Genomic DNA, 17333 nt, shown 5'->3' with positions numbered 1-17333 from the left:
CAAGGTCCTGCGTTGTAGCTGACGCAGGGAATCGGCTGGGGCTGGGCTGGGCCCGGGCTCTCGTCTGTGCTCATGAGAAATCACTTTTATAAGGGTACGGGTGTGCCCCACCCTGTTCCTGGTCAGGCCACCAGGCTGACAGATCACACACTGCACACAGGTGGGCATGTTTATTGACCAGACACATGTGAGCTAAAAAAATTAAAAATAAAAAAAATCAGCATGGGAACAGGATCCCTTCCAGCTACAAGCTGACAGAATGTCCTCTTCTGTATTCAGAGGGACTCAAGGTTCCACAGTTGGGATCAGAGATGCCTGCCCCCTCGATGCTGGCCCCTCTGTTGGGGCACACCCATGGCCAGCGGGCATTGACCTCTTGAGGCAGCCACCTCCCCAGGACACCTGGGATCCAGCCCAGGCTGGGCTGATGCGAGGCCATGTTAGGGAGTGGGGCAAGGCTGTCTTCTCCAGAAAGGGACACACCGCAGTTACCCTCGGTTGTGTGCGCGGGGATGCAGATGAGCCCGTCAGCTGAGCAGAGGGGCTGATCTGTCATTGGTCACTGTTGGCTTCAGATGGACGTTGGCGAAGGGATTCCTGGGGAAAGAAGAGCAGTTTTAGTTTGGGCAGGTGTTCCAGTTAAGCTGTGCTACCAGGCCACTCCTGGGACCCCAGCACTAGATCCCAGTGGCCTATTCTTGGAGCCAGGGTTGGAGCTGGGTGCTGTCCCAAGGCCTGTCAGCCCCTCCCATGTCTACCCACTGTCACCTTACATGCTCCACGCTGGACAGCAGCGTGGGCATGATGGTGAGGGTGAGCACTGGCTGTTCCCTTCCCAACTTGGGGTGAATGGCCTGACAACGTCCTTAAGGAAGGCCTGCTAGAGTCTGGTAAGCCCCCGCCCCCAGGTGGTGCCCAAAGAGTGGTTCTCCCGTACACAGAGGACGCAGCTCACAGGTCACACAAACCAGCCCAAGCATGCAGGGTGCCACAGGAGGCACACTGTAGACACACGGACATGACAGACATGGGGCGCATGAGCCCTGACTCCATAGGCTAGGGGTGGACACCAAGGCCACTGCCTTGGCCAGATGACAGTTCCCTCTGCTGAGGGACTAGATACTTTCCTGAGTGGTGGCTGAGCCACCCAAGTGCCCTCAGGCCACAGCTGATACACAACAAGACTCAAGACAAGAAGTGGAAATGAAACAGATGAGTACAGACAGGCTGCACCAGACCGGCCCTCCCGGCAGCCTGTTCTGCAGTCCCTGTCAGGCTTGGGAGGATCCACTCCAGTAGGAACAGCCCAGGGCAGTAGGTGGGGGGGCCAGGCAGCTCCACAGTGACAGCATGGATGGCGCGTGGACACGGGGACTCGCAAGGCACAGGACTGCACTTCCAGGGAGACGTGCTTGGCTCTACAGCCATTACCTGGAATGGGTCACCTCTGTGCCTGGTGGGTTCTCAGAAGCCTGGGGGTTGATGGTAGGCCCAGGGTGGGCGAGCAGGCTCTCCATTCAGGGTCCCCAGGAAGACCTACATAGGTAGAGTCTCACCCTACATTTTCCTGAAGATTACATTTTCTAAAAGTCTGAAACACTCGGACTGTGAAGTTTTAATGAAGTACAGCGAGGCACAGGTCCCTGGTGGCTGTGGGGTTTGGTGTCTGTCACTGCTCACCTCTGCTGAGAGCCAGAGATTGGGGGCCACCGTCAGCTCTGCCTGCAGCGTGAGCTCTGCCCCCTGCTGGGCTCCTCTGCTCTGCAGCCCTCACTGTGGCTGTTTGAGGCGTGAGATACAGACCCTGCCATTACAGCAAGGGTGTTAGCTGCAGCCTCCGGCATGGCCAGGCTGTCCTTGGCCCACTCCAGATTCTACAGAAGGGCTCTCAAGCCCGGCAAAGGCAACAGCCCTGGGGACACTTGGAATGAGGACAGGTCTTTCTGTTGAGGGAATGGGACAGAGCAGAGCAACGAGCAGGTTGCCCCAGGTCCCAGGGCAGGGTTATCGTGGGACCAGGCCTGAGCAGAATGGCTGAGGTATTTGCAGAACATGCCTTATTCCTGTCCATTTGCCTTGCTCCTTAACTCACCGAAAGAATCTATCACCAGCTAGTACTAGAATGGAAATTCAGATCCAGAGTGCCCCACCCAAGAGGCCCTCTGTTCTCAAACTCTTTCTTCTCTCACCCCCCAAAGCCATGGGGCCATTTGGAGCACAGAGAACCATCCACAGATGCCAAAGCCACAGCAAAGTCTTGCTCTGTACATGTTCCCATTAGCAGAATCCAGGGACATGCTTCCTTTCAAAGACACTCAGCAGACTAGTGAAATTAACCTGCGGGGGACATGGCCAGCACATGCTGTGCCCAGCAGAAACTATCACCAACATTGGCAGGTCTCAACAACAGAACCTGCACCAACAGAAAAGGAGGACCAGGCATCCAGGCCTGGGATCCAGGAATGACAAACGGCATTTATGCAGGATGGAGTTGGCTGAGGCAGCATGGTGGGACACCAGCTGGGTAACAGCCAGTGTCAGCTCTCTCCCCAGCTCTGCAGACACCCATCGATGGACAACGCTGTGACCAGAAACCTGGAGAGGCTCAACCCCCTGCAGCAGCACAGCCTGCCTTCCCAGCTCCATCTTTACTATTTTCCTCAACAGCCAGGCAATGAGAGGCTGGCCACCACCGAGGACAAGTCCTCATGGAGGACCTGTGCATACCTGTGGGTTTCCATTTCTTCTACCTACACAGGGCTAGGGCACCCCCCAGAACCAAGCCAAGTGTGGTAGCAACCCTCCTGCAGTCCTAAATTCAGGGTGAAGCTGTGTGTGAGTGCTTTGGAACACCCCCTTCACTCTCAGCTAGGTGAGCCGCAAGGCAAGGCAGACTGTGGCCGGGACACGTTCAGGGTCTGCAAACCTATTCTGTCCTGTGCCTGTCACACCCAAGTCCTGGTCCTAGCACAACTTGGTCCCAGGAAGGGCTGCACCAGCCTTCCGAGCCTTTTCTCATGCCTCTGCAGGTGAGGATGACATGGCCCCTAACTGGCTTAGTGGGACCCAGAGGGCAGTAAGGTGTGGGGTCTGGCAGGCTTGGGCAGGAAATGTAGGCCTCCCACCCAAAGAACATCTTGGGTGTGCAGATGGAGGCCAGAGAAAGGTGGCCAGCCCAGAGTCAGCCAAGGGCATTTCACCCTCTCTGTAAACTTCAGCAGAACTCCTACAGAATTCACATCACAGATCCCCAGGAAGATGGTAACAACAGGAAAAGGTATTCTGGGTCTGCCTGAGTGGCCTGGCTGCCCATGGGCTAGGATACATCACCGTGACTCTCAGGGAGATAATGACCACTCCTGTTAAGGAACACAGGTCCTGGCTTCTCATGCCACCCCTCCGTAGTGTGGGAAGGGAATAAAAGCCCCTTCCACTATGGCAGGCACTGTGAAGAGTGCCCTCCTCCATGTTGGTCCACTTCTCCAGCACCAAGGGAAAAAGCAGCCTGGCTAGTAGTGTCTTGTAGCCATGTGAGGAAGTGGAGGGAACCAGAAGAGGCAAGATCTGATGACAGAGGTCCACCTGACGCTAGGCCCAGGCTTGGTTCAGCTGCGGCACTCAACAGCTGGGCTCATGACCAACACCCACGACACCCCAGGGGACACCCAGGTATATGCTGAGTGACGGGGGGCGGCTGTTCCCCTGGGTCTCCCTTTGACTGTGGTGAAGCACCCAGCAGAGCAGGAGAGAACAGATCTGGGCCAGCCCCGTGTCTGGCAGCAAAGGCAGTGAAGGGGCAGAGTTAGAACCACAAGCCTCCAGGCAGAAGGAAGGCAGGAGAACCACAAGCCGAGGAGGAACCAGGGGAAGGAAGGTCCAGCGCCCAGAGCAAGGCAACTTGGCAGAGCCCAGGCCCTGCCAGGCAGCAGACCCCTCCTGTGGAGGCTGTGCAGACTCAGGCCGAAGGACCCAGCCATAACCACTGCAGATGCACACAGATGGACACAAAACCAGGGCAACTTACTAACGCTAGTCAGGGGCAGCTCAAAATCTGGCCACTTCGACATCAGCACTGTAAGGAAACACAAGGCTTATTGGTAAAACTAGAGCAGCGGACGCACATCTAAGGACACTGGGCAGCAGAAGGCCAGACGGGACGGACACCGGTGGAGCAGGTGCAGGCTGCCAGGAGGAACCTCCAGTCCTTGGCAGAGAAGGGGGCTAAGGGGCACAGCAGTACGGGCACGTTTTCTCCTGGAGTCGGCGCCAGGCCCTTATAGGCCCTGCTTTCTCAGCCAGGGTGGCAGCCACCCGCCCGGGTGTCATCGTTAGAGCCAGCTGGGCTGGCGCTATCTGCAAACCTAGAATTGGTCTCAGAATGACCTGCAAATGAGCAAAGAGACTGCACTGGGCCACAAGCCGGGGTGCACTGAGGTGTGGCCTGGCCCACACAGCCCCAACACATGCCAGGGAGCTGGAAGGAGGCACCAGACCAACTCAGTGCAATAAATAAAACCTTTATTCCAACAGTTGACTGCAGTACAGGGCACAGTTCAGATTTAAAAAAAAGGAAAGGAAAAAGGAAAAAATATTTTTTAGCACTTTACATCTTCATACAAGTTTGCTGTTTGTGTCTACATTCATCCATTGCACATGGAATCCCCTGGATTTGAAACTTTTAGCAAAATTAGAACAACACAGAAAGTTCTTTACACAGGTCCAAGTTCTGGCTGTGTTTTCCTTAAATATAAAACAGGGTCTGTCTGTCTGTGTCTGAGCTGCTGCGTCAGACTCGACCAGCCACGCCCTAGTCCTCGGCAGGCTTGTGGAAGGTTTTGCTAACCACATCAGAGGCGCGTCTGCTGCTTCCCAAGGGCTCCCGCCAGGTGCAGGCCTGAGCCCGCTGGGCCTTGGGCTCCGCTGCCCAGAATTCAGTGTGTGAAGAGACAAAACCAGTAGCCACTGAGTCCAGTGTGCCTGTTTCTAAAGTCACCAAGACACACAAAAGACGAGAGTGCTTAGGAGGAGCTGGGCCAGGGCCCGCCTCTCCCCCCGGCCCCCTGCAGCCCAGGGGCAACAGGGCCGTGACTCCCTCAAAGGCTGGTTATAGAAATGATTCCCCAAAAGTGTGTGTGTGTGTGTGTGTGTGTGTGTGGATGGACGGGTGGGGTTGGTCTCGAGGTCTTTGGAATGTCCGCATGTGGCCGGGCAGCACCTGCTCTTGTCCCCAGCTCCCGCCAGGGCACTGCATGAGGTAACGCCACCCTTTGTAGGGACGCCGCACTCCGTTCTACATGTACCTGCCCAGCAGAATCTGCCAAGGAAAGAGGCCCAGTGCCTGGCTTTGTGGGATGGGCAGGGCCTGGCTGGGGCTGCAGCCTCCATCACAGGAGTGGCCAGCTTCCTCAGGAGGCTCCCGAGTGCCCATGTAAGCCCCTTTTCTCGGTGCAGCCCTTGGAAGGGGCCTGAGGCAGGCCAAGGTCCCTGGGCCTGAGCCCCCAGGGCCCTAAGCCCCTTCCTGTTCTAGAAGATGCCAGCACTCTGGGGGTCAGATGCAGAATAACAGTACGTACACCGGAGTCCATGCATATCTGTTTTTGTTTTTAGGAAAAAAAAAGTCCTTTTTCCTATTTTTCTTTTTTCTTTTTTTTTTTCTTTTTTTTTTTTAAGATTTTTCTTTTTCTTCAAACTCTAGACCTGGCTCGTGGCCAGCCTTAGAAAAGGGATGTGCATCGTGAACACCACAGGGCTAGGGCAGCAGGTAAGGACACTGCTTTGCCACCCAGCCAGCAGGCCCCACCTGGCAGGTACTGCTCAAGGCGAGGGACCCTGCTGGGGGCAGGAGCACGGGGCGCGGGGAGCAGCACCATGGACCCTGAGGAGCTTCAGAGTCTGGGGTCACCAACCAAAAGGCAGGAGCGGGTGGGAAAGAAAAGAACCCGGGAACAAACCAACGAGAGCTGAGGAGGGAAACCGATGGAGACGGGGGAGGAGCTCTTCAGAGCAGCTGCCTGGGGTCAGCATCCTCACACTGTGGACACGAGCGTGCCACTGCCACTGTGGAACAAAGCACAGGACAGCTGCCCAGATGCATGCCCACCGTCAGCCAGAGGCAGCAGGCCCGCCCGCCCGCCACCCAGCAACAGCCCGGGCCAGCAGCCAGGCTACCTGGCTTCTGGGAGGATGATGAAGCCAGGACAAGACTGTGCCCAGGGCAGCAGCTCCAGCCCTTGTGGTCCTACCTGGTTCTAGGGAGAAAAGGCCTAGAGGTGGGCTGACGACCCTTCCCAACCCTGTCCTGCCGGCTGGGATGGACAGAGCAGGCCAAGACACCAAGAACCAGCAGGATATGCTCACTCTACTTAGAAAAGAGCAGAGTAGGAGCCCAGGAGAGGTGGGTGGGTCCAACTCTGGTGGCAGGCTCAGGGTCAAGCCTTGGGTTCCCAAAGTAAGAAAAGCCATTTTTCTAGGTCCCAAGAGAGAAGTTACTCTACCCGAGCCCATGGCCACCCACCCACCCACCCACAACGAAATCTGAAGCCTCTTACCTGCTCACAGACCGTGCCCCATAGTCATCCAGACCCTAGGGAGCAAAGAGAGCAATCAGGTTGGGCCCCAGAGACTAAGACCTGCACTCTTACGGACAATGTGTCCCTGGTACAGTCCTCAAAAAGACGGCTTTGCCCATGCTGAGGTCCAGGCTGGGTGTCCAGAAAGCTGGCTCCTTCCCTACCACTCTCTACCCTCTCTTTGGTCACTGTGGTTGGGGACCTTTCCAGAGACGATTATTCCGAATGGTGACCTGGATGTGGTGACCTCTCTCATTAACAGGGACACCTGCCATCTGGCCAGTTGTAGACTGGACCATGTATGCTTTCTGTATATACAGGACAGATACTTAATGACATCACTGTAAATGCCTCCCTTGTAATGGCGCTTCCCCAAGAAATAGTTTCTTTAGGGACAGCAAGGAGAGGTCAGGTCTCCGTAGGCAGAGGGCCTTCCTGCAAAGCCAGGGACTTTGGTGGGCTGACTTTGGAGTCAGACAGAAAGATGAGCAATGGGAAGGATGCTTCAGGAGACCACTGCTTGCCAGCCTACCTCACAGATGCCTGGGCTGGCTCTGGCCTGGGTATCCTGCCCAGGAGGGGACACCTTGGGCATGGATTAAAGCTAGCTGCAGATGACTTCCCATCTCTACCAGGCATTAAGGGGTAGTAGACTCACCATCCTTAGCTTTCCCAGCTTTGACCCAATTGCTTCCCAGAGGCTGGCCTATGCCAAGGTCCATAACTCCAACTGGACACCCACTCAGAGCTGCCACCACATGCTCTGAGTACCAACTCCAGTGTGGCTCTGATCCAGAAGGCTCTAGCCAAGAACCATTATAATCTAGACCTCCTCAGACTCAAGCCCCCAATCACATTCACATTGCCTGACCTGCAGACTCCCTGGAGGCAGCCCTTCCAAAGCATCACCATGGCTCTAGGGCAGGACAGGTACAGACAAAAGAAGGATCTTGCCTACCTCAAACATGACAGCACATTCTTGGGTAATACTGTCAACAGACCCCTCAGATTCTAGGACACCATGATTGTCTTCAGGTGGTCTAAGACTTGGAAATGGTGGGCTCTCTTTCTTTCTTTATGTCCGGGTAGAGGCCCTGCCCTAGAGCTGGATGGAGCCACAGACAAGCTGCTATCCCTTCTGCACTCAAGGCTAGAGCAGACCAACCTCCTTCTCACGGGAGTCCCAGGTTTACAGGAGCTACGATCCAGCCCTGCACGTCCGTGGGGCTGCACTCAAAGCCGGAACCACCTAGGACATTCTGACTACCACTTGCACAGGGGTTTGACGGGGACCCTTCTCGGGGCCTAGAGGCCTTAGCCAGCCACCTATGGTCTCACACTGACTAGAAAACACTGGACAGCAGCAGATCACACTACCATCTAGACACCAGCACCCTGCAGCTTTTAGGGAAGGAGTTCTGATTCCCTGTCCCCTAGGTGGTAGTGGGTCTCCAGGATGATCCCCAGGCCAGCCACGCCCAAGTTCCCACAGCACACCAAGCAGAAGGGTGGTGAATACACCAAGTCGGGTAGGGTGTGTGGCTAAAGTCCCCAGCCACAGAGCCTCTGCCTCAGGCCTGTCAGCCAAGAGGTCCAGACACCAGTTAGCACCAGGTGCCGGGTTCTTGGAGAAACCTCTAAGTTTTGCCAGCCAAGTCCGTGGTCCTGCCATGCAGATCCATCTCAGCCCCAGGCCTCAGGCCTCACCTGAGAGAAGGCAGGCACTGCCACACTGTAGGGTCTCTGCTTGAACGTCCCCGCTGTCTGGGTGGGGAAGGCCCGGGAGGACGTGCCGTAGTCAGGAGGAGGGATGGCCAGGTCGTCCTTGTCCAGAAGGTTGCCTGTGCTGCTGCTCTTGCCTTGCTGCAGGCTGCGGGGACAAGGGACTCAGCGGCTGGCCAGACAGTCCAGCCCACAGCCCGTGTTCTCACTCAGCTGCCCTGGGCTGCTGTCGGTAGCCAGTGACATTTTTAGGTCTCCCCTCTGGCCTCCCTGCCCAGTTTTCCTGAACTGTGCATACAGATACACCAGGAGGAAACTGCCAAATGCTTCCCGGTGAAGCCCAATCACCTTGCCAAAGACAGCTAGGAGTCTTCAAGGGTCCCTCCAACCCTGCTCTAGGGGTAGGTAGTGGAGGTGTAGCAGAGTCATGATGGGCTAACAACTGCCCACATTGCACCCGCTGTTCTTTCCAGCATCCCCAGGACTCTCGGGACCCATCCCCAGAACACCTCCTAACACTGCAGCATCTCACATCCTCCCACGTATAGTCTCAGACACACAGCAGGGCCTATGAGACGGCTCTGGAGGGCAGAGGAAGACCTAGAAGGCCTGCCCAGTTTGGTGCCCAGGGGTCCAGCCTAGCCAGTATGCTTACCTCATGTGCAACCTGTCACTTCCATCGCTGTCCAGGACCCGAGTGTAGGAGAAGGGAAACCAGCCACGCCTAGAGAAAAAGTCCTAGGTGAGAGCCCAGAATCCATTCTATAGGCCCTCCATATGCATGACGGGGCAGAATGGTGGCCCCGTTGACCACTGTCAGATCCAAAGTCCTAGCAGTTCCCCAGCCTGTCCTTATCTTCTGTGTAAGGCTAGGTGCTCATGTTCAAGGAGACCAACCAAGTGGCTGGTGCTGGATCTGCACCGAGCCCCAAGGATGAGGCAGTCCAGCCTGGAGGAGCCATGGGTCTGAGCACCTGTACCTCACCTGCCACACAGCCCACTACCATGATGGTGACAGCTGTAAGACCAGGAGACCACCGGGCGGTGGTGGCGCACGCCTTTAGTCCCAGCACTCGGGAGGCAGAGGCAGGTGGATCTCTGTGAGTTGGATGCCAGCCTGGGCTACCAAGTGAGTTCCAGAAAAGGCGCAAAGCTACACAGAGAAACCCTGTCTCGAAAAAACCAAAAAACCAAGGGGGGAAAAAAAAAAAGACCAGGAGACCACTGGGACAGAGGCAATGAGCCTCTTGGAGGCTCTCTGCCCACTCTGAAGCTGCTACTGGGCCACAGCAAAGCTCAGTTTGGCCTCGATTTGGCCAGAGCTGCTTAGTCATATGGGTCAAAGACACACTCAGACAAAAACTTGCTGCTTTCCTGGGGATGCAGGCTGCCTCCAGGTGGCACCGAGACTTGGTGATGTTGCTGGAGGGAATTTGGAACTACAGGAGAGTTGGGGGACAGGGAGTCTCAGGCTGAGCTGGGTGGCCCTAAGACTTGGTGACATTGCCAAAGGCTATTCAGACCTACAGGAGTTTGTTGGGGAGGTGTCTCAGGTTGGTCAAGTCTGCTCTGCCACATATTACCAGGGAAACCATACATAGGCCTCCACCTTGAAAATGGCCAGGTATGCCACCATACACATACATTCAGAAAACTGTCCTGTGCCAAATAAGCAGCAAAGAATAGCCAATCACAGAGAGACAGAAGTAACAGCCAAGGGCTTCTGTAAAGATTAGGCTAGTGGGGAAAAGGCCAGGATATGCGAGATTATGTGTTGTGCTTGTCTTTCTTGCTCAGGTTTCCCGGTAGATGCTAGCACACCTGAGTGCCACCACCCCCTTGTTTGCTATGTGGGCAGGCTGCTTCACACTTGCTCCCTGCAGGTGGGTGCTCACATCTTGGTCTTCTCGCTCTCGCCATAGTGCCAGCCATCACGGGCCTCAGGCACTAGCAGTGTGATGAGGTCGCCCTCCTTGAAGCTCAGCAGAGTGCTGTTGTCACCGGCCGCGTGGGAGAAAATGGCCTTGACCCGCATGCGGCCGTTACGTTCTAGGCCAGCTGCCATGGAGCTCGAACGTGGTAGCGTCTTATTCTCAGCTGCCGGGACAACGGGTATGTGCATGAGAGACTGTTCATGACAGATGGAGCCGGCAAACAGGATTCACAATAGTCATGGACCAAACACAGGAGCTGTCCCATGATCAACTGAAACTCCCTCCACCCTCCAGCCTGTCTGTCCGCTACAAACAGGGTCCTGGTCTCATTCCACCATGCCATTCTACCAATCAATACACACTACATGCTCACACATGCGTAACATCCCCATGCACAAACCATCCATAGATATTTGTAGACATGCACACAGGTCTATGTACATATATACCATGCAGAAACACATGTTCACGTATATACCTACATACATACTCCCACAGTCATGTGCACGCACACGCACTCACAAGCCTTGGTTTCTCAGCCTAGTACCCTCAGGCCCTTACTGGTGGCATAGCTGTTCTTCGGGGTCACGCTCTTGCGCACGGGGAGTGTGTTGGAGTACGAGTCGCTCAGCTTGCTTTGAGACTGCGGAGGAGACAGGGATTTGGGCTGGGCAGCCTTGCGGTCAGCCCAGGGGTTGTAGTCCTCGCTGTCCGGGCCTGCGACGCCATTCATGACAGGTACATTCTCCTGAGCAGACATCCGCTGGAGGAAGAGGCAGGGGCAGGGCGTCGCTGGGAGCCACCTCGGGAGTAACCCTGCACCCACCACAGGGGCCTGGGCTCAGCACATTGGGCTTGCCCATTAGAGAACATGCTGCCACCCTAAGCAAAGGGAACACCCCTAAGCTTTCGAAGGCCCAGAACTCACCCCCACAAACGGTGCCAGCTCAGGTGGCACTGGCAGGGGTTTGGCTCCAGGAATGGGGTCTGAGATGACCAGGTTGGACTTGGAGGCTGACAGGGCACTAGGAAGGATGGAGCCATTGCTGCTGGCTATCTGCTGCATCAGCTGGACAGCGCGGTCTGGAATCTTGTTGGGGTCAGCACAGGCTTGCTGCCACAGAGGCAGCTTCTGGGCTAGCAACTCCTTGCCCTAGAGTGGACGACACAGGACAGGAAGGGAGTCAGCAGCGGCATGAGTTCCCGCAGCGGGCACAGGCCAGAACTGTCTCCCTGAGCACCATCACCTTGCTTACATGTGTCCTGGCCTGCCCACTGCTGTTCTTCATCAATGGTTCCTCAAAACTCCACAGCCACCTGTGAGGCCTTGCATCTCCAAAGGGAATACCTGCTCAAGGGCCTGGCGTGCACCTGGGTGCTAGGTCACTGAGAACACCAGGCATGAGATCAGACCAAAGAAGGCCCTGTTGTGGCAAGTGCTTCCTCAGGGGCCTGAAGGAAACAAAGTGGACAGCTTCCACAGCCAGCCCCAGGGTAGGCAGCTCCTCTGTGGGCAAAACTACACAGCACTGAGGAAAGAGCCATCTGGCAGGTAGGGAGGAGGTTAAAACTGGAGACAGGACAGAGCTGCCCAGTCATGGTCAAGCCACGAGCTGGAGATGTGCAAAGGTGGCCCCTGTCTGGAGACAGGCTCGCCACTCCTACCCACCTCTAGGGGTCAAGAGCTTGGCTTGTCTCTGGGGCACATGAAGGCCTATCTCGGGTCCAGCCCACCCCGTGAGCATACAGGATGTGCAGAGGATGAGGGAGCATGGACGTGACATGAATTCTGCTCTAGGGCCTTGGGTCTGTTTGAAGAAACTCAAAGGCCTGAATGGGCAGTACAGCTCTGCCTGGCATCCGGTACAGGTGAGGCAGCCCCTGCCCCCGCAGCCATTATGACAAGTGGGCTTCCAGGGCCGCAGTGCTGCAGAGGGTCAAACCCTTACATCCCGAGAGGGCCACGCTTGCAGAACAGCATCAGGACCTGCGTTCAGTGCCTGCACGCAGTCTAGCCAGCTGCCCACACAGGGAGGTCAGAGCCCTTCTAGTCCTGACACAAAGTCTGGTTCCCACTAGAGGGCGCAGATGCCTCTGCCAGCCTCAGAGCGCTGTGCTGGCAAGTGCACCCAGCTAGTTAAACTACCAGTAGTTCTCAGAGTGGGGACTGAGGGGCACAGTGGAAGAGGAGGAGGCACAGACAGCATGTCTCTCAGGACCTGGCTGGGTCCCTGCTTCCAGCCGCAACAGCCCAGGTAGAAAGCAGCCTCTGGGCTTTTGTTTTCTTGGTGCCCAAGGCCCTGAGGACTAGAGCAGAGGTTGTAGGTCATGTGTGTACATGTGTGGGAAGGACACATGTCAGCGTGTATAGTGACAGTTTCTAGACCACCTTCCCTCACCAGGACATGACCAGGGTCTCTGTGGTTGGCTGGGCTGCCTAATCACATCTAAGGTCTTTGAGTGTTCTTAAATGTTCCAGGGGACACAATCTGACCCCACTTTAGCTCCTACAGATGTAGTGAATGACAGGGTTCCATTCACCCCAACATGTTTCCAGCAAGAGTCTAACATCTGTGCCTTTCCTACCCCTGGGGGTTATGTCAGCCCTTTGAATGCCCTGGGCCTCTGAACTCTGCCTCCCAAGCCCAGGCCATATATTCAGGAACTCATGGCAGACCATCCTGGAGGAGGCAGCTCCTTACAAGAACTTTCTTTGTTCAGCAAGGCTGGGCTAGGTCTTGGAATGTGGCACCTCCCAGGAAGTGTGTGTGTGTATGTGTGTGTGTGTGTGTGTGTGTGTGTGTGTGTGTGTGTGTCCCCTGATGGAATAGGCTGTAAGCAGGGAGAGGGAACATGGGGGTGTCTAAAGGGGTCCTCGTTAGAATTAGTGGAAAGAAGTTCATTTCTCAGTGGTCATGGAGGAACCAGGAATGGCTAAATAAATGAGCCCAGTGCTTGATGGCACCAGAGAAAGTGGGGACAAGGAGGGACTCTGAGGACACCCATGTGACCAGTCTGGGCTCTGAAGAGGCCACCTGGAGCAGTAAAGGGGAGGGACTTGGGGGGTAGACAGGGACCATAGATGGGAGGTGTGGTGTGGGATGAGGGTGGTCACTTCCATGTGGAACAGCCAAACCATGGCAGCTGGCAGACAGTAAGCCACACAGGTCCGTATGTCTAGTGACATGGTCTGGCCTTAGAGGCTAGGAGTCGTCAGTTTCACAGTTGCAGACCCACTGGCCCAGGGGTCACCCAGGTGTTCAGATGAGCATGTGATCAGGAGAATTAAGTGAAGGCAAAAAGCTAACACTTCAGAGGCCAGGAGGGCTGTGGCCACTCCCTCTCGGGCCGGCCATCAGCCTAGCTAGACCTTGGCTGCAGCAGAAAGGCCAAGGGTGATTTGATTTTAGAAAGGCCCCAAACCTACCCCACTCTGAGCTCTCCTCAGCAGGCAGTCAGTTGCAGTCTCCCAAAATATCCAGCAATTTCTAATGCTGGTCTTCAAAATGCCACGCCCTTTGACCTGGCAGTTCTTCCTCTAGAACTCTGCTCCCCAGTCTGAGGTGCACAAGGACGCTTCTCTGTTAGTGCCTTCTCTGGGAGCTCGGACACTCATGAACATAGTCTGGGTCCATGCACAGCTAGTTCCCTCCTGCAAAAGGCGCCAGCTGCACTGGCAGGCAGCCTGCAGCCCACGGTGTTAGCTTACCTTGGAGTGGTAGGCAGCAGAATTCTTGGCCACAGCACACTGCTTCTCCACCAGGAAGCAGAACCTCCTGCGCTCCTCAGTGAGCGCTGTCTTGTAGCCGTCAGACACGTAGTTCTCCAGCTCACCTTGCTTGTTGCTGATGGCATCGATGTACTGGGGGCAGAAGGACAGGCTGGTGAGCAGAGGCAGCTCTTGCTAGGGTTTAGTTAGGCAACATATCCAATCATCCCTGCAGGCCACTTCCAGCATGCCTGCATGCTGCCCAGGATCTTGTCTCCTGTGGAGGACCCAGGTGGAGGATCTCTGGGTTTATAAACATACACTGTGAATACATAAGCGTGCACATGGAGCCAAAGACTGACACTGGTGTCTTCCTTGATCACTCTGTTTACTGAAGCAGAGTCTCTCACAGAACCTAGAGCTCCCCGTTTCTACTAGTTTAGCTTGCCCTGGGGGACCCTGTTTCCACCTCCCAGATGCTGGAACTCCAGGTATATGCTACCACTCTCACCCGGCATTTATGTGGGTGCTAGGGATCAGAACCATGGACCTTACACTTTTGTGGCGAGTGCTTTATCTACTGAGCCCAACACAAACTCCCCAACCCTCATATAAAAAATTTTTTTTTTGTTTTTTTTTTGAGACAGGGTCACTCTGTGTAGTTTTGGAGCCTGTCCTGGATCTCATTCTGTAGACAAGGCTGGCCTCGAACTCACAGAGATCCGCTTGCCTCTGCCTCCCAAGTGCTAGGATTAAAGGCATGCACCACCACTGCCCAGCTACAAATGTATTTTTGAGACAGGATCTTCATGTAGCCAGGCTAGTTTTGAACTATAAAACTCAAGTATGCCTTGAATTTGAGTAATCCTTCTGTCTTGCCTCTTATGCTGCGATTACAACCAATCCCAGCCTTCCTTGGGCTTTTCCTGAGAAGGCGAAAGTAAGGTAGCAGTGGCAGGTCAGCTCTACCCAGGCTTCCGCTACACCCAGCCCAGGCACGTCCGAGTGGAGGGCTTCTGCAATGCTCCCTCGTGTCCTGGCTCCACAAAGCACACGGCAGCTTCTTAGTCTCGTGTCACCTAGAGTCTCTCTTGCCTCCGAGTCTCAGCTTGAGCAGAAGATACAGAATGGAGACACTGACAGAGGAGACTCCGGTAAGCCTGTGGCTAGAGAGACCATGGGCACCCAGGAATGAGGAGGTGGGAAGGGGCAGGGGGGCACATCCTAGATTATTCCATGAATACCATACCTAGGTGAGGAGAGACCTTCTTTGGGGCTGAGAGGCCCCTCATCAGAAACATACAGGTCACCGTCACTGGAAGAGGGGGTGCCTGGGTGAGGGCCCTCATAGAGCAGGAAGTGAAAAATGACCTAAGCTCTTGCCTTTTCACCTGGGTTACCTGGGTTTCACCTGGGTGTCCAATCTGGGTGGCTTTGTAAGACCCTCACAGATACTCTGGGCTCAAGAGAGAGATGTGGTCACTGTGATTACACAGAACTCGGAGAGCACTGCCCACCCCGTCCCCATCTAGAGACTCCTGAGGTCACAGGGCTGTCTCTGGCCACCAATAGCTGTCTCTTCCCAACCTCTCTTGAGCATTCTGGGGACACATAAGCTACCCAGGAAGGTTCTTGCCAAAAATCCCCCAAGACCTGTGCAAACCTCCAGACCAAACCGCCCATTCTAAGTGTGCCAAGACAGAGGACCGGGGAATCCAGAGCTCAGGGAAGTCAATTTTATGGAGACAAGAAGGGAAAAGATGGCATCAGTGTAGCAGTTGACATTCAGCGGGGACAGTCTCACACTGTAAAGATAAAGAGATTTTGGGGATGGATGGACGTGCTGACACATGCCATGAAGACAGGTGCTCTGGACTGAAAGTGTAGCTCAGTGGTAGGCACTTGCATAGCACAAGAGATGCCCTGGGCTCCACCCCCCACAGCACCACAAAAATAAAACAAAAGGGGATGGAGCTCAGCTGGCAGAGGGCTTGCCTTGCAGCACAGGCCTGGGCTCCACCCCTGCGCAGTGTAAAGGTGCAGTGCGGCTGCAGGCCCGTGTTCCCAACACTCCTGACGGTCTTCCGAGCTGTACAGGGAGTCCAAGGTTAACCTAGGATACCTGAGACCTTATCAGCCAACCAGCCAAAGAAAGTGCTCCTGCGGCTGAGCTGTTCACCTAATGGTTAAAACGGTGACTTGTATCAGTTATGTGTAGTTCACAATTTGAAAGAAAGCCTCAAAAGAGATAGAAGCCATCCACACCAAAAGGAACTACTGGACAAAGGGCCACACTGAAGAAAGTCAGCCATAGGCAGAAAACCAGGAAAGCGACAGTTTAAGAGGACTGTAATGGCCAGTGTCGGCACCCCAGGTCAGGGGCACATGTGGGCTGAAGCACACACCACCATGCCCAGCTTTCCTTGAGCTCTTCCTGAGATGGAGAAGACACAATGGTTACAGGTCAGCCCATGGCTTTGTCTCTGGGAGGAGTATGCCCACGCCTCTAACTTCTCTGCTGGTCCCTCTGTGGTACCTGGCTGCAACGGTATGCACCCAAGGCCTGGTAGCAGTGTGTGGAACTTGGTTCTATAGCTAAACCCTGCTGTGATAATCAAACCGTCTGAAGGTCAGGAAAGGCCTATTCACATACAGGTGCAGGCTGGAATTTTCTGTTACGAAACACCAGAGACACCTCTCCAGTGCACATCCTGCACCCACCCCACTAAGGCTGAACGGGGGTACAGCCTGGAGCAGAGTGCTCAGCCAGCCTTGGGGCCCAGGAGCAGCTGTTTAAGTGCTTCCGAGTGTGGCCATCTTCCAGCAGGGGGCAGGCCTGAGCTGCCAGGGTGCTCACAGCTGACTCACAGGCACCTCCGAGCTCTGACTCAGCGTGGGTGGGCGGCTGAGCCGTGGGCGACAGAGGGGGTTGGAGCAGGCTGTTCCCTTAGCATCTCCCCACACAGGGCTCAGCTGGAGGGACAGAAGAGGGGGAAGCCCAGCTGGGTGGGGGCTGGTCCTCACTGTGGCTACCAGAGCAGGCACAGCTCTGCCTAACAGCCAGCACATATCCTCCAAGGTCAAGGCCTGCCATACCCTTGTCATTAAACCTAACATCTTGAGGCTCCTGCCCCTGCAGCCCCACATTAAACTCCAGCCCTCTCCCCGGCAGCACCAGCGTGAGTGGTCCTCTCAAGGGGCAGCAGGGCCCAGCCACAGGTCTGCCAGGTGGGACTCTCTTGTAAAGAGAGAAGTCAGAATACCAGGTGAGAGAGACTTTCCAGCCTGACTGGGCTCCGCTGTCGTGATGGCGGGGCCAATTCTCTCTGATCCTCCTCTCTCTCCTCCACAGCGCCAAGTACTTTTCCTCTGGTTATGCAACGTGCGCCTACCAGGGCT

At 55.4% G+C, this 17333-nt stretch overlaps 1 protein-coding gene across 6 annotated transcripts in view; it reads right to left on the bottom strand.

Moving 5' to 3' along the window:
* Positions 1-155: 155 nt before the first annotated feature.
* The window catches only part of Baiap2 (BAR/IMD domain containing adaptor protein 2), a 71069-nt gene continuing 53891 nt past the window's right edge, over positions 156-17333 (bottom strand). The window contains exons 7-15 of one of the 6 annotated variants that reach the window (XM_016006241.3): positions 13935-14087; positions 11154-11378; positions 10787-10988; positions 10187-10388; positions 8947-9015; positions 8277-8439; positions 6549-6583; positions 4025-4072; positions 156-597 (exon numbers count right to left, since the gene is read on the bottom strand). In XM_016006241.3, coding sequence (XP_015861727.1) covers positions 4045-4072; positions 6549-6583; positions 8277-8439; positions 8947-9015; positions 10187-10388; positions 10787-10988; positions 11154-11378; positions 13935-14087 — 1077 coding nt within the window. In that variant the 3' untranslated portion in view covers positions 156-597; positions 4025-4044. Of the gene's footprint in view, positions 598-4024; positions 4073-4501; positions 6058-6548; positions 6584-8276; positions 8440-8946; positions 9016-10186; positions 10389-10786; positions 10989-11153; positions 11379-13934; positions 14088-17333 lie in introns of those variants that run through there. The other 5 variants (XM_076543895.1, XM_006987706.4, XM_016006243.3 and 2 more) reach the window with 5 other exon arrangements.

The sequence above is a fragment of the Peromyscus maniculatus genome, chromosome 8 (assembly GCF_049852395.1).
Source record: "Peromyscus maniculatus bairdii isolate BWxNUB_F1_BW_parent chromosome 8, HU_Pman_BW_mat_3.1, whole genome shotgun sequence".
Taxonomy (NCBI): domain Eukaryota; kingdom Metazoa; phylum Chordata; class Mammalia; order Rodentia; family Cricetidae; genus Peromyscus; species Peromyscus maniculatus.
This window is presented reverse-complemented; position numbering and strand designations above follow the sequence as displayed.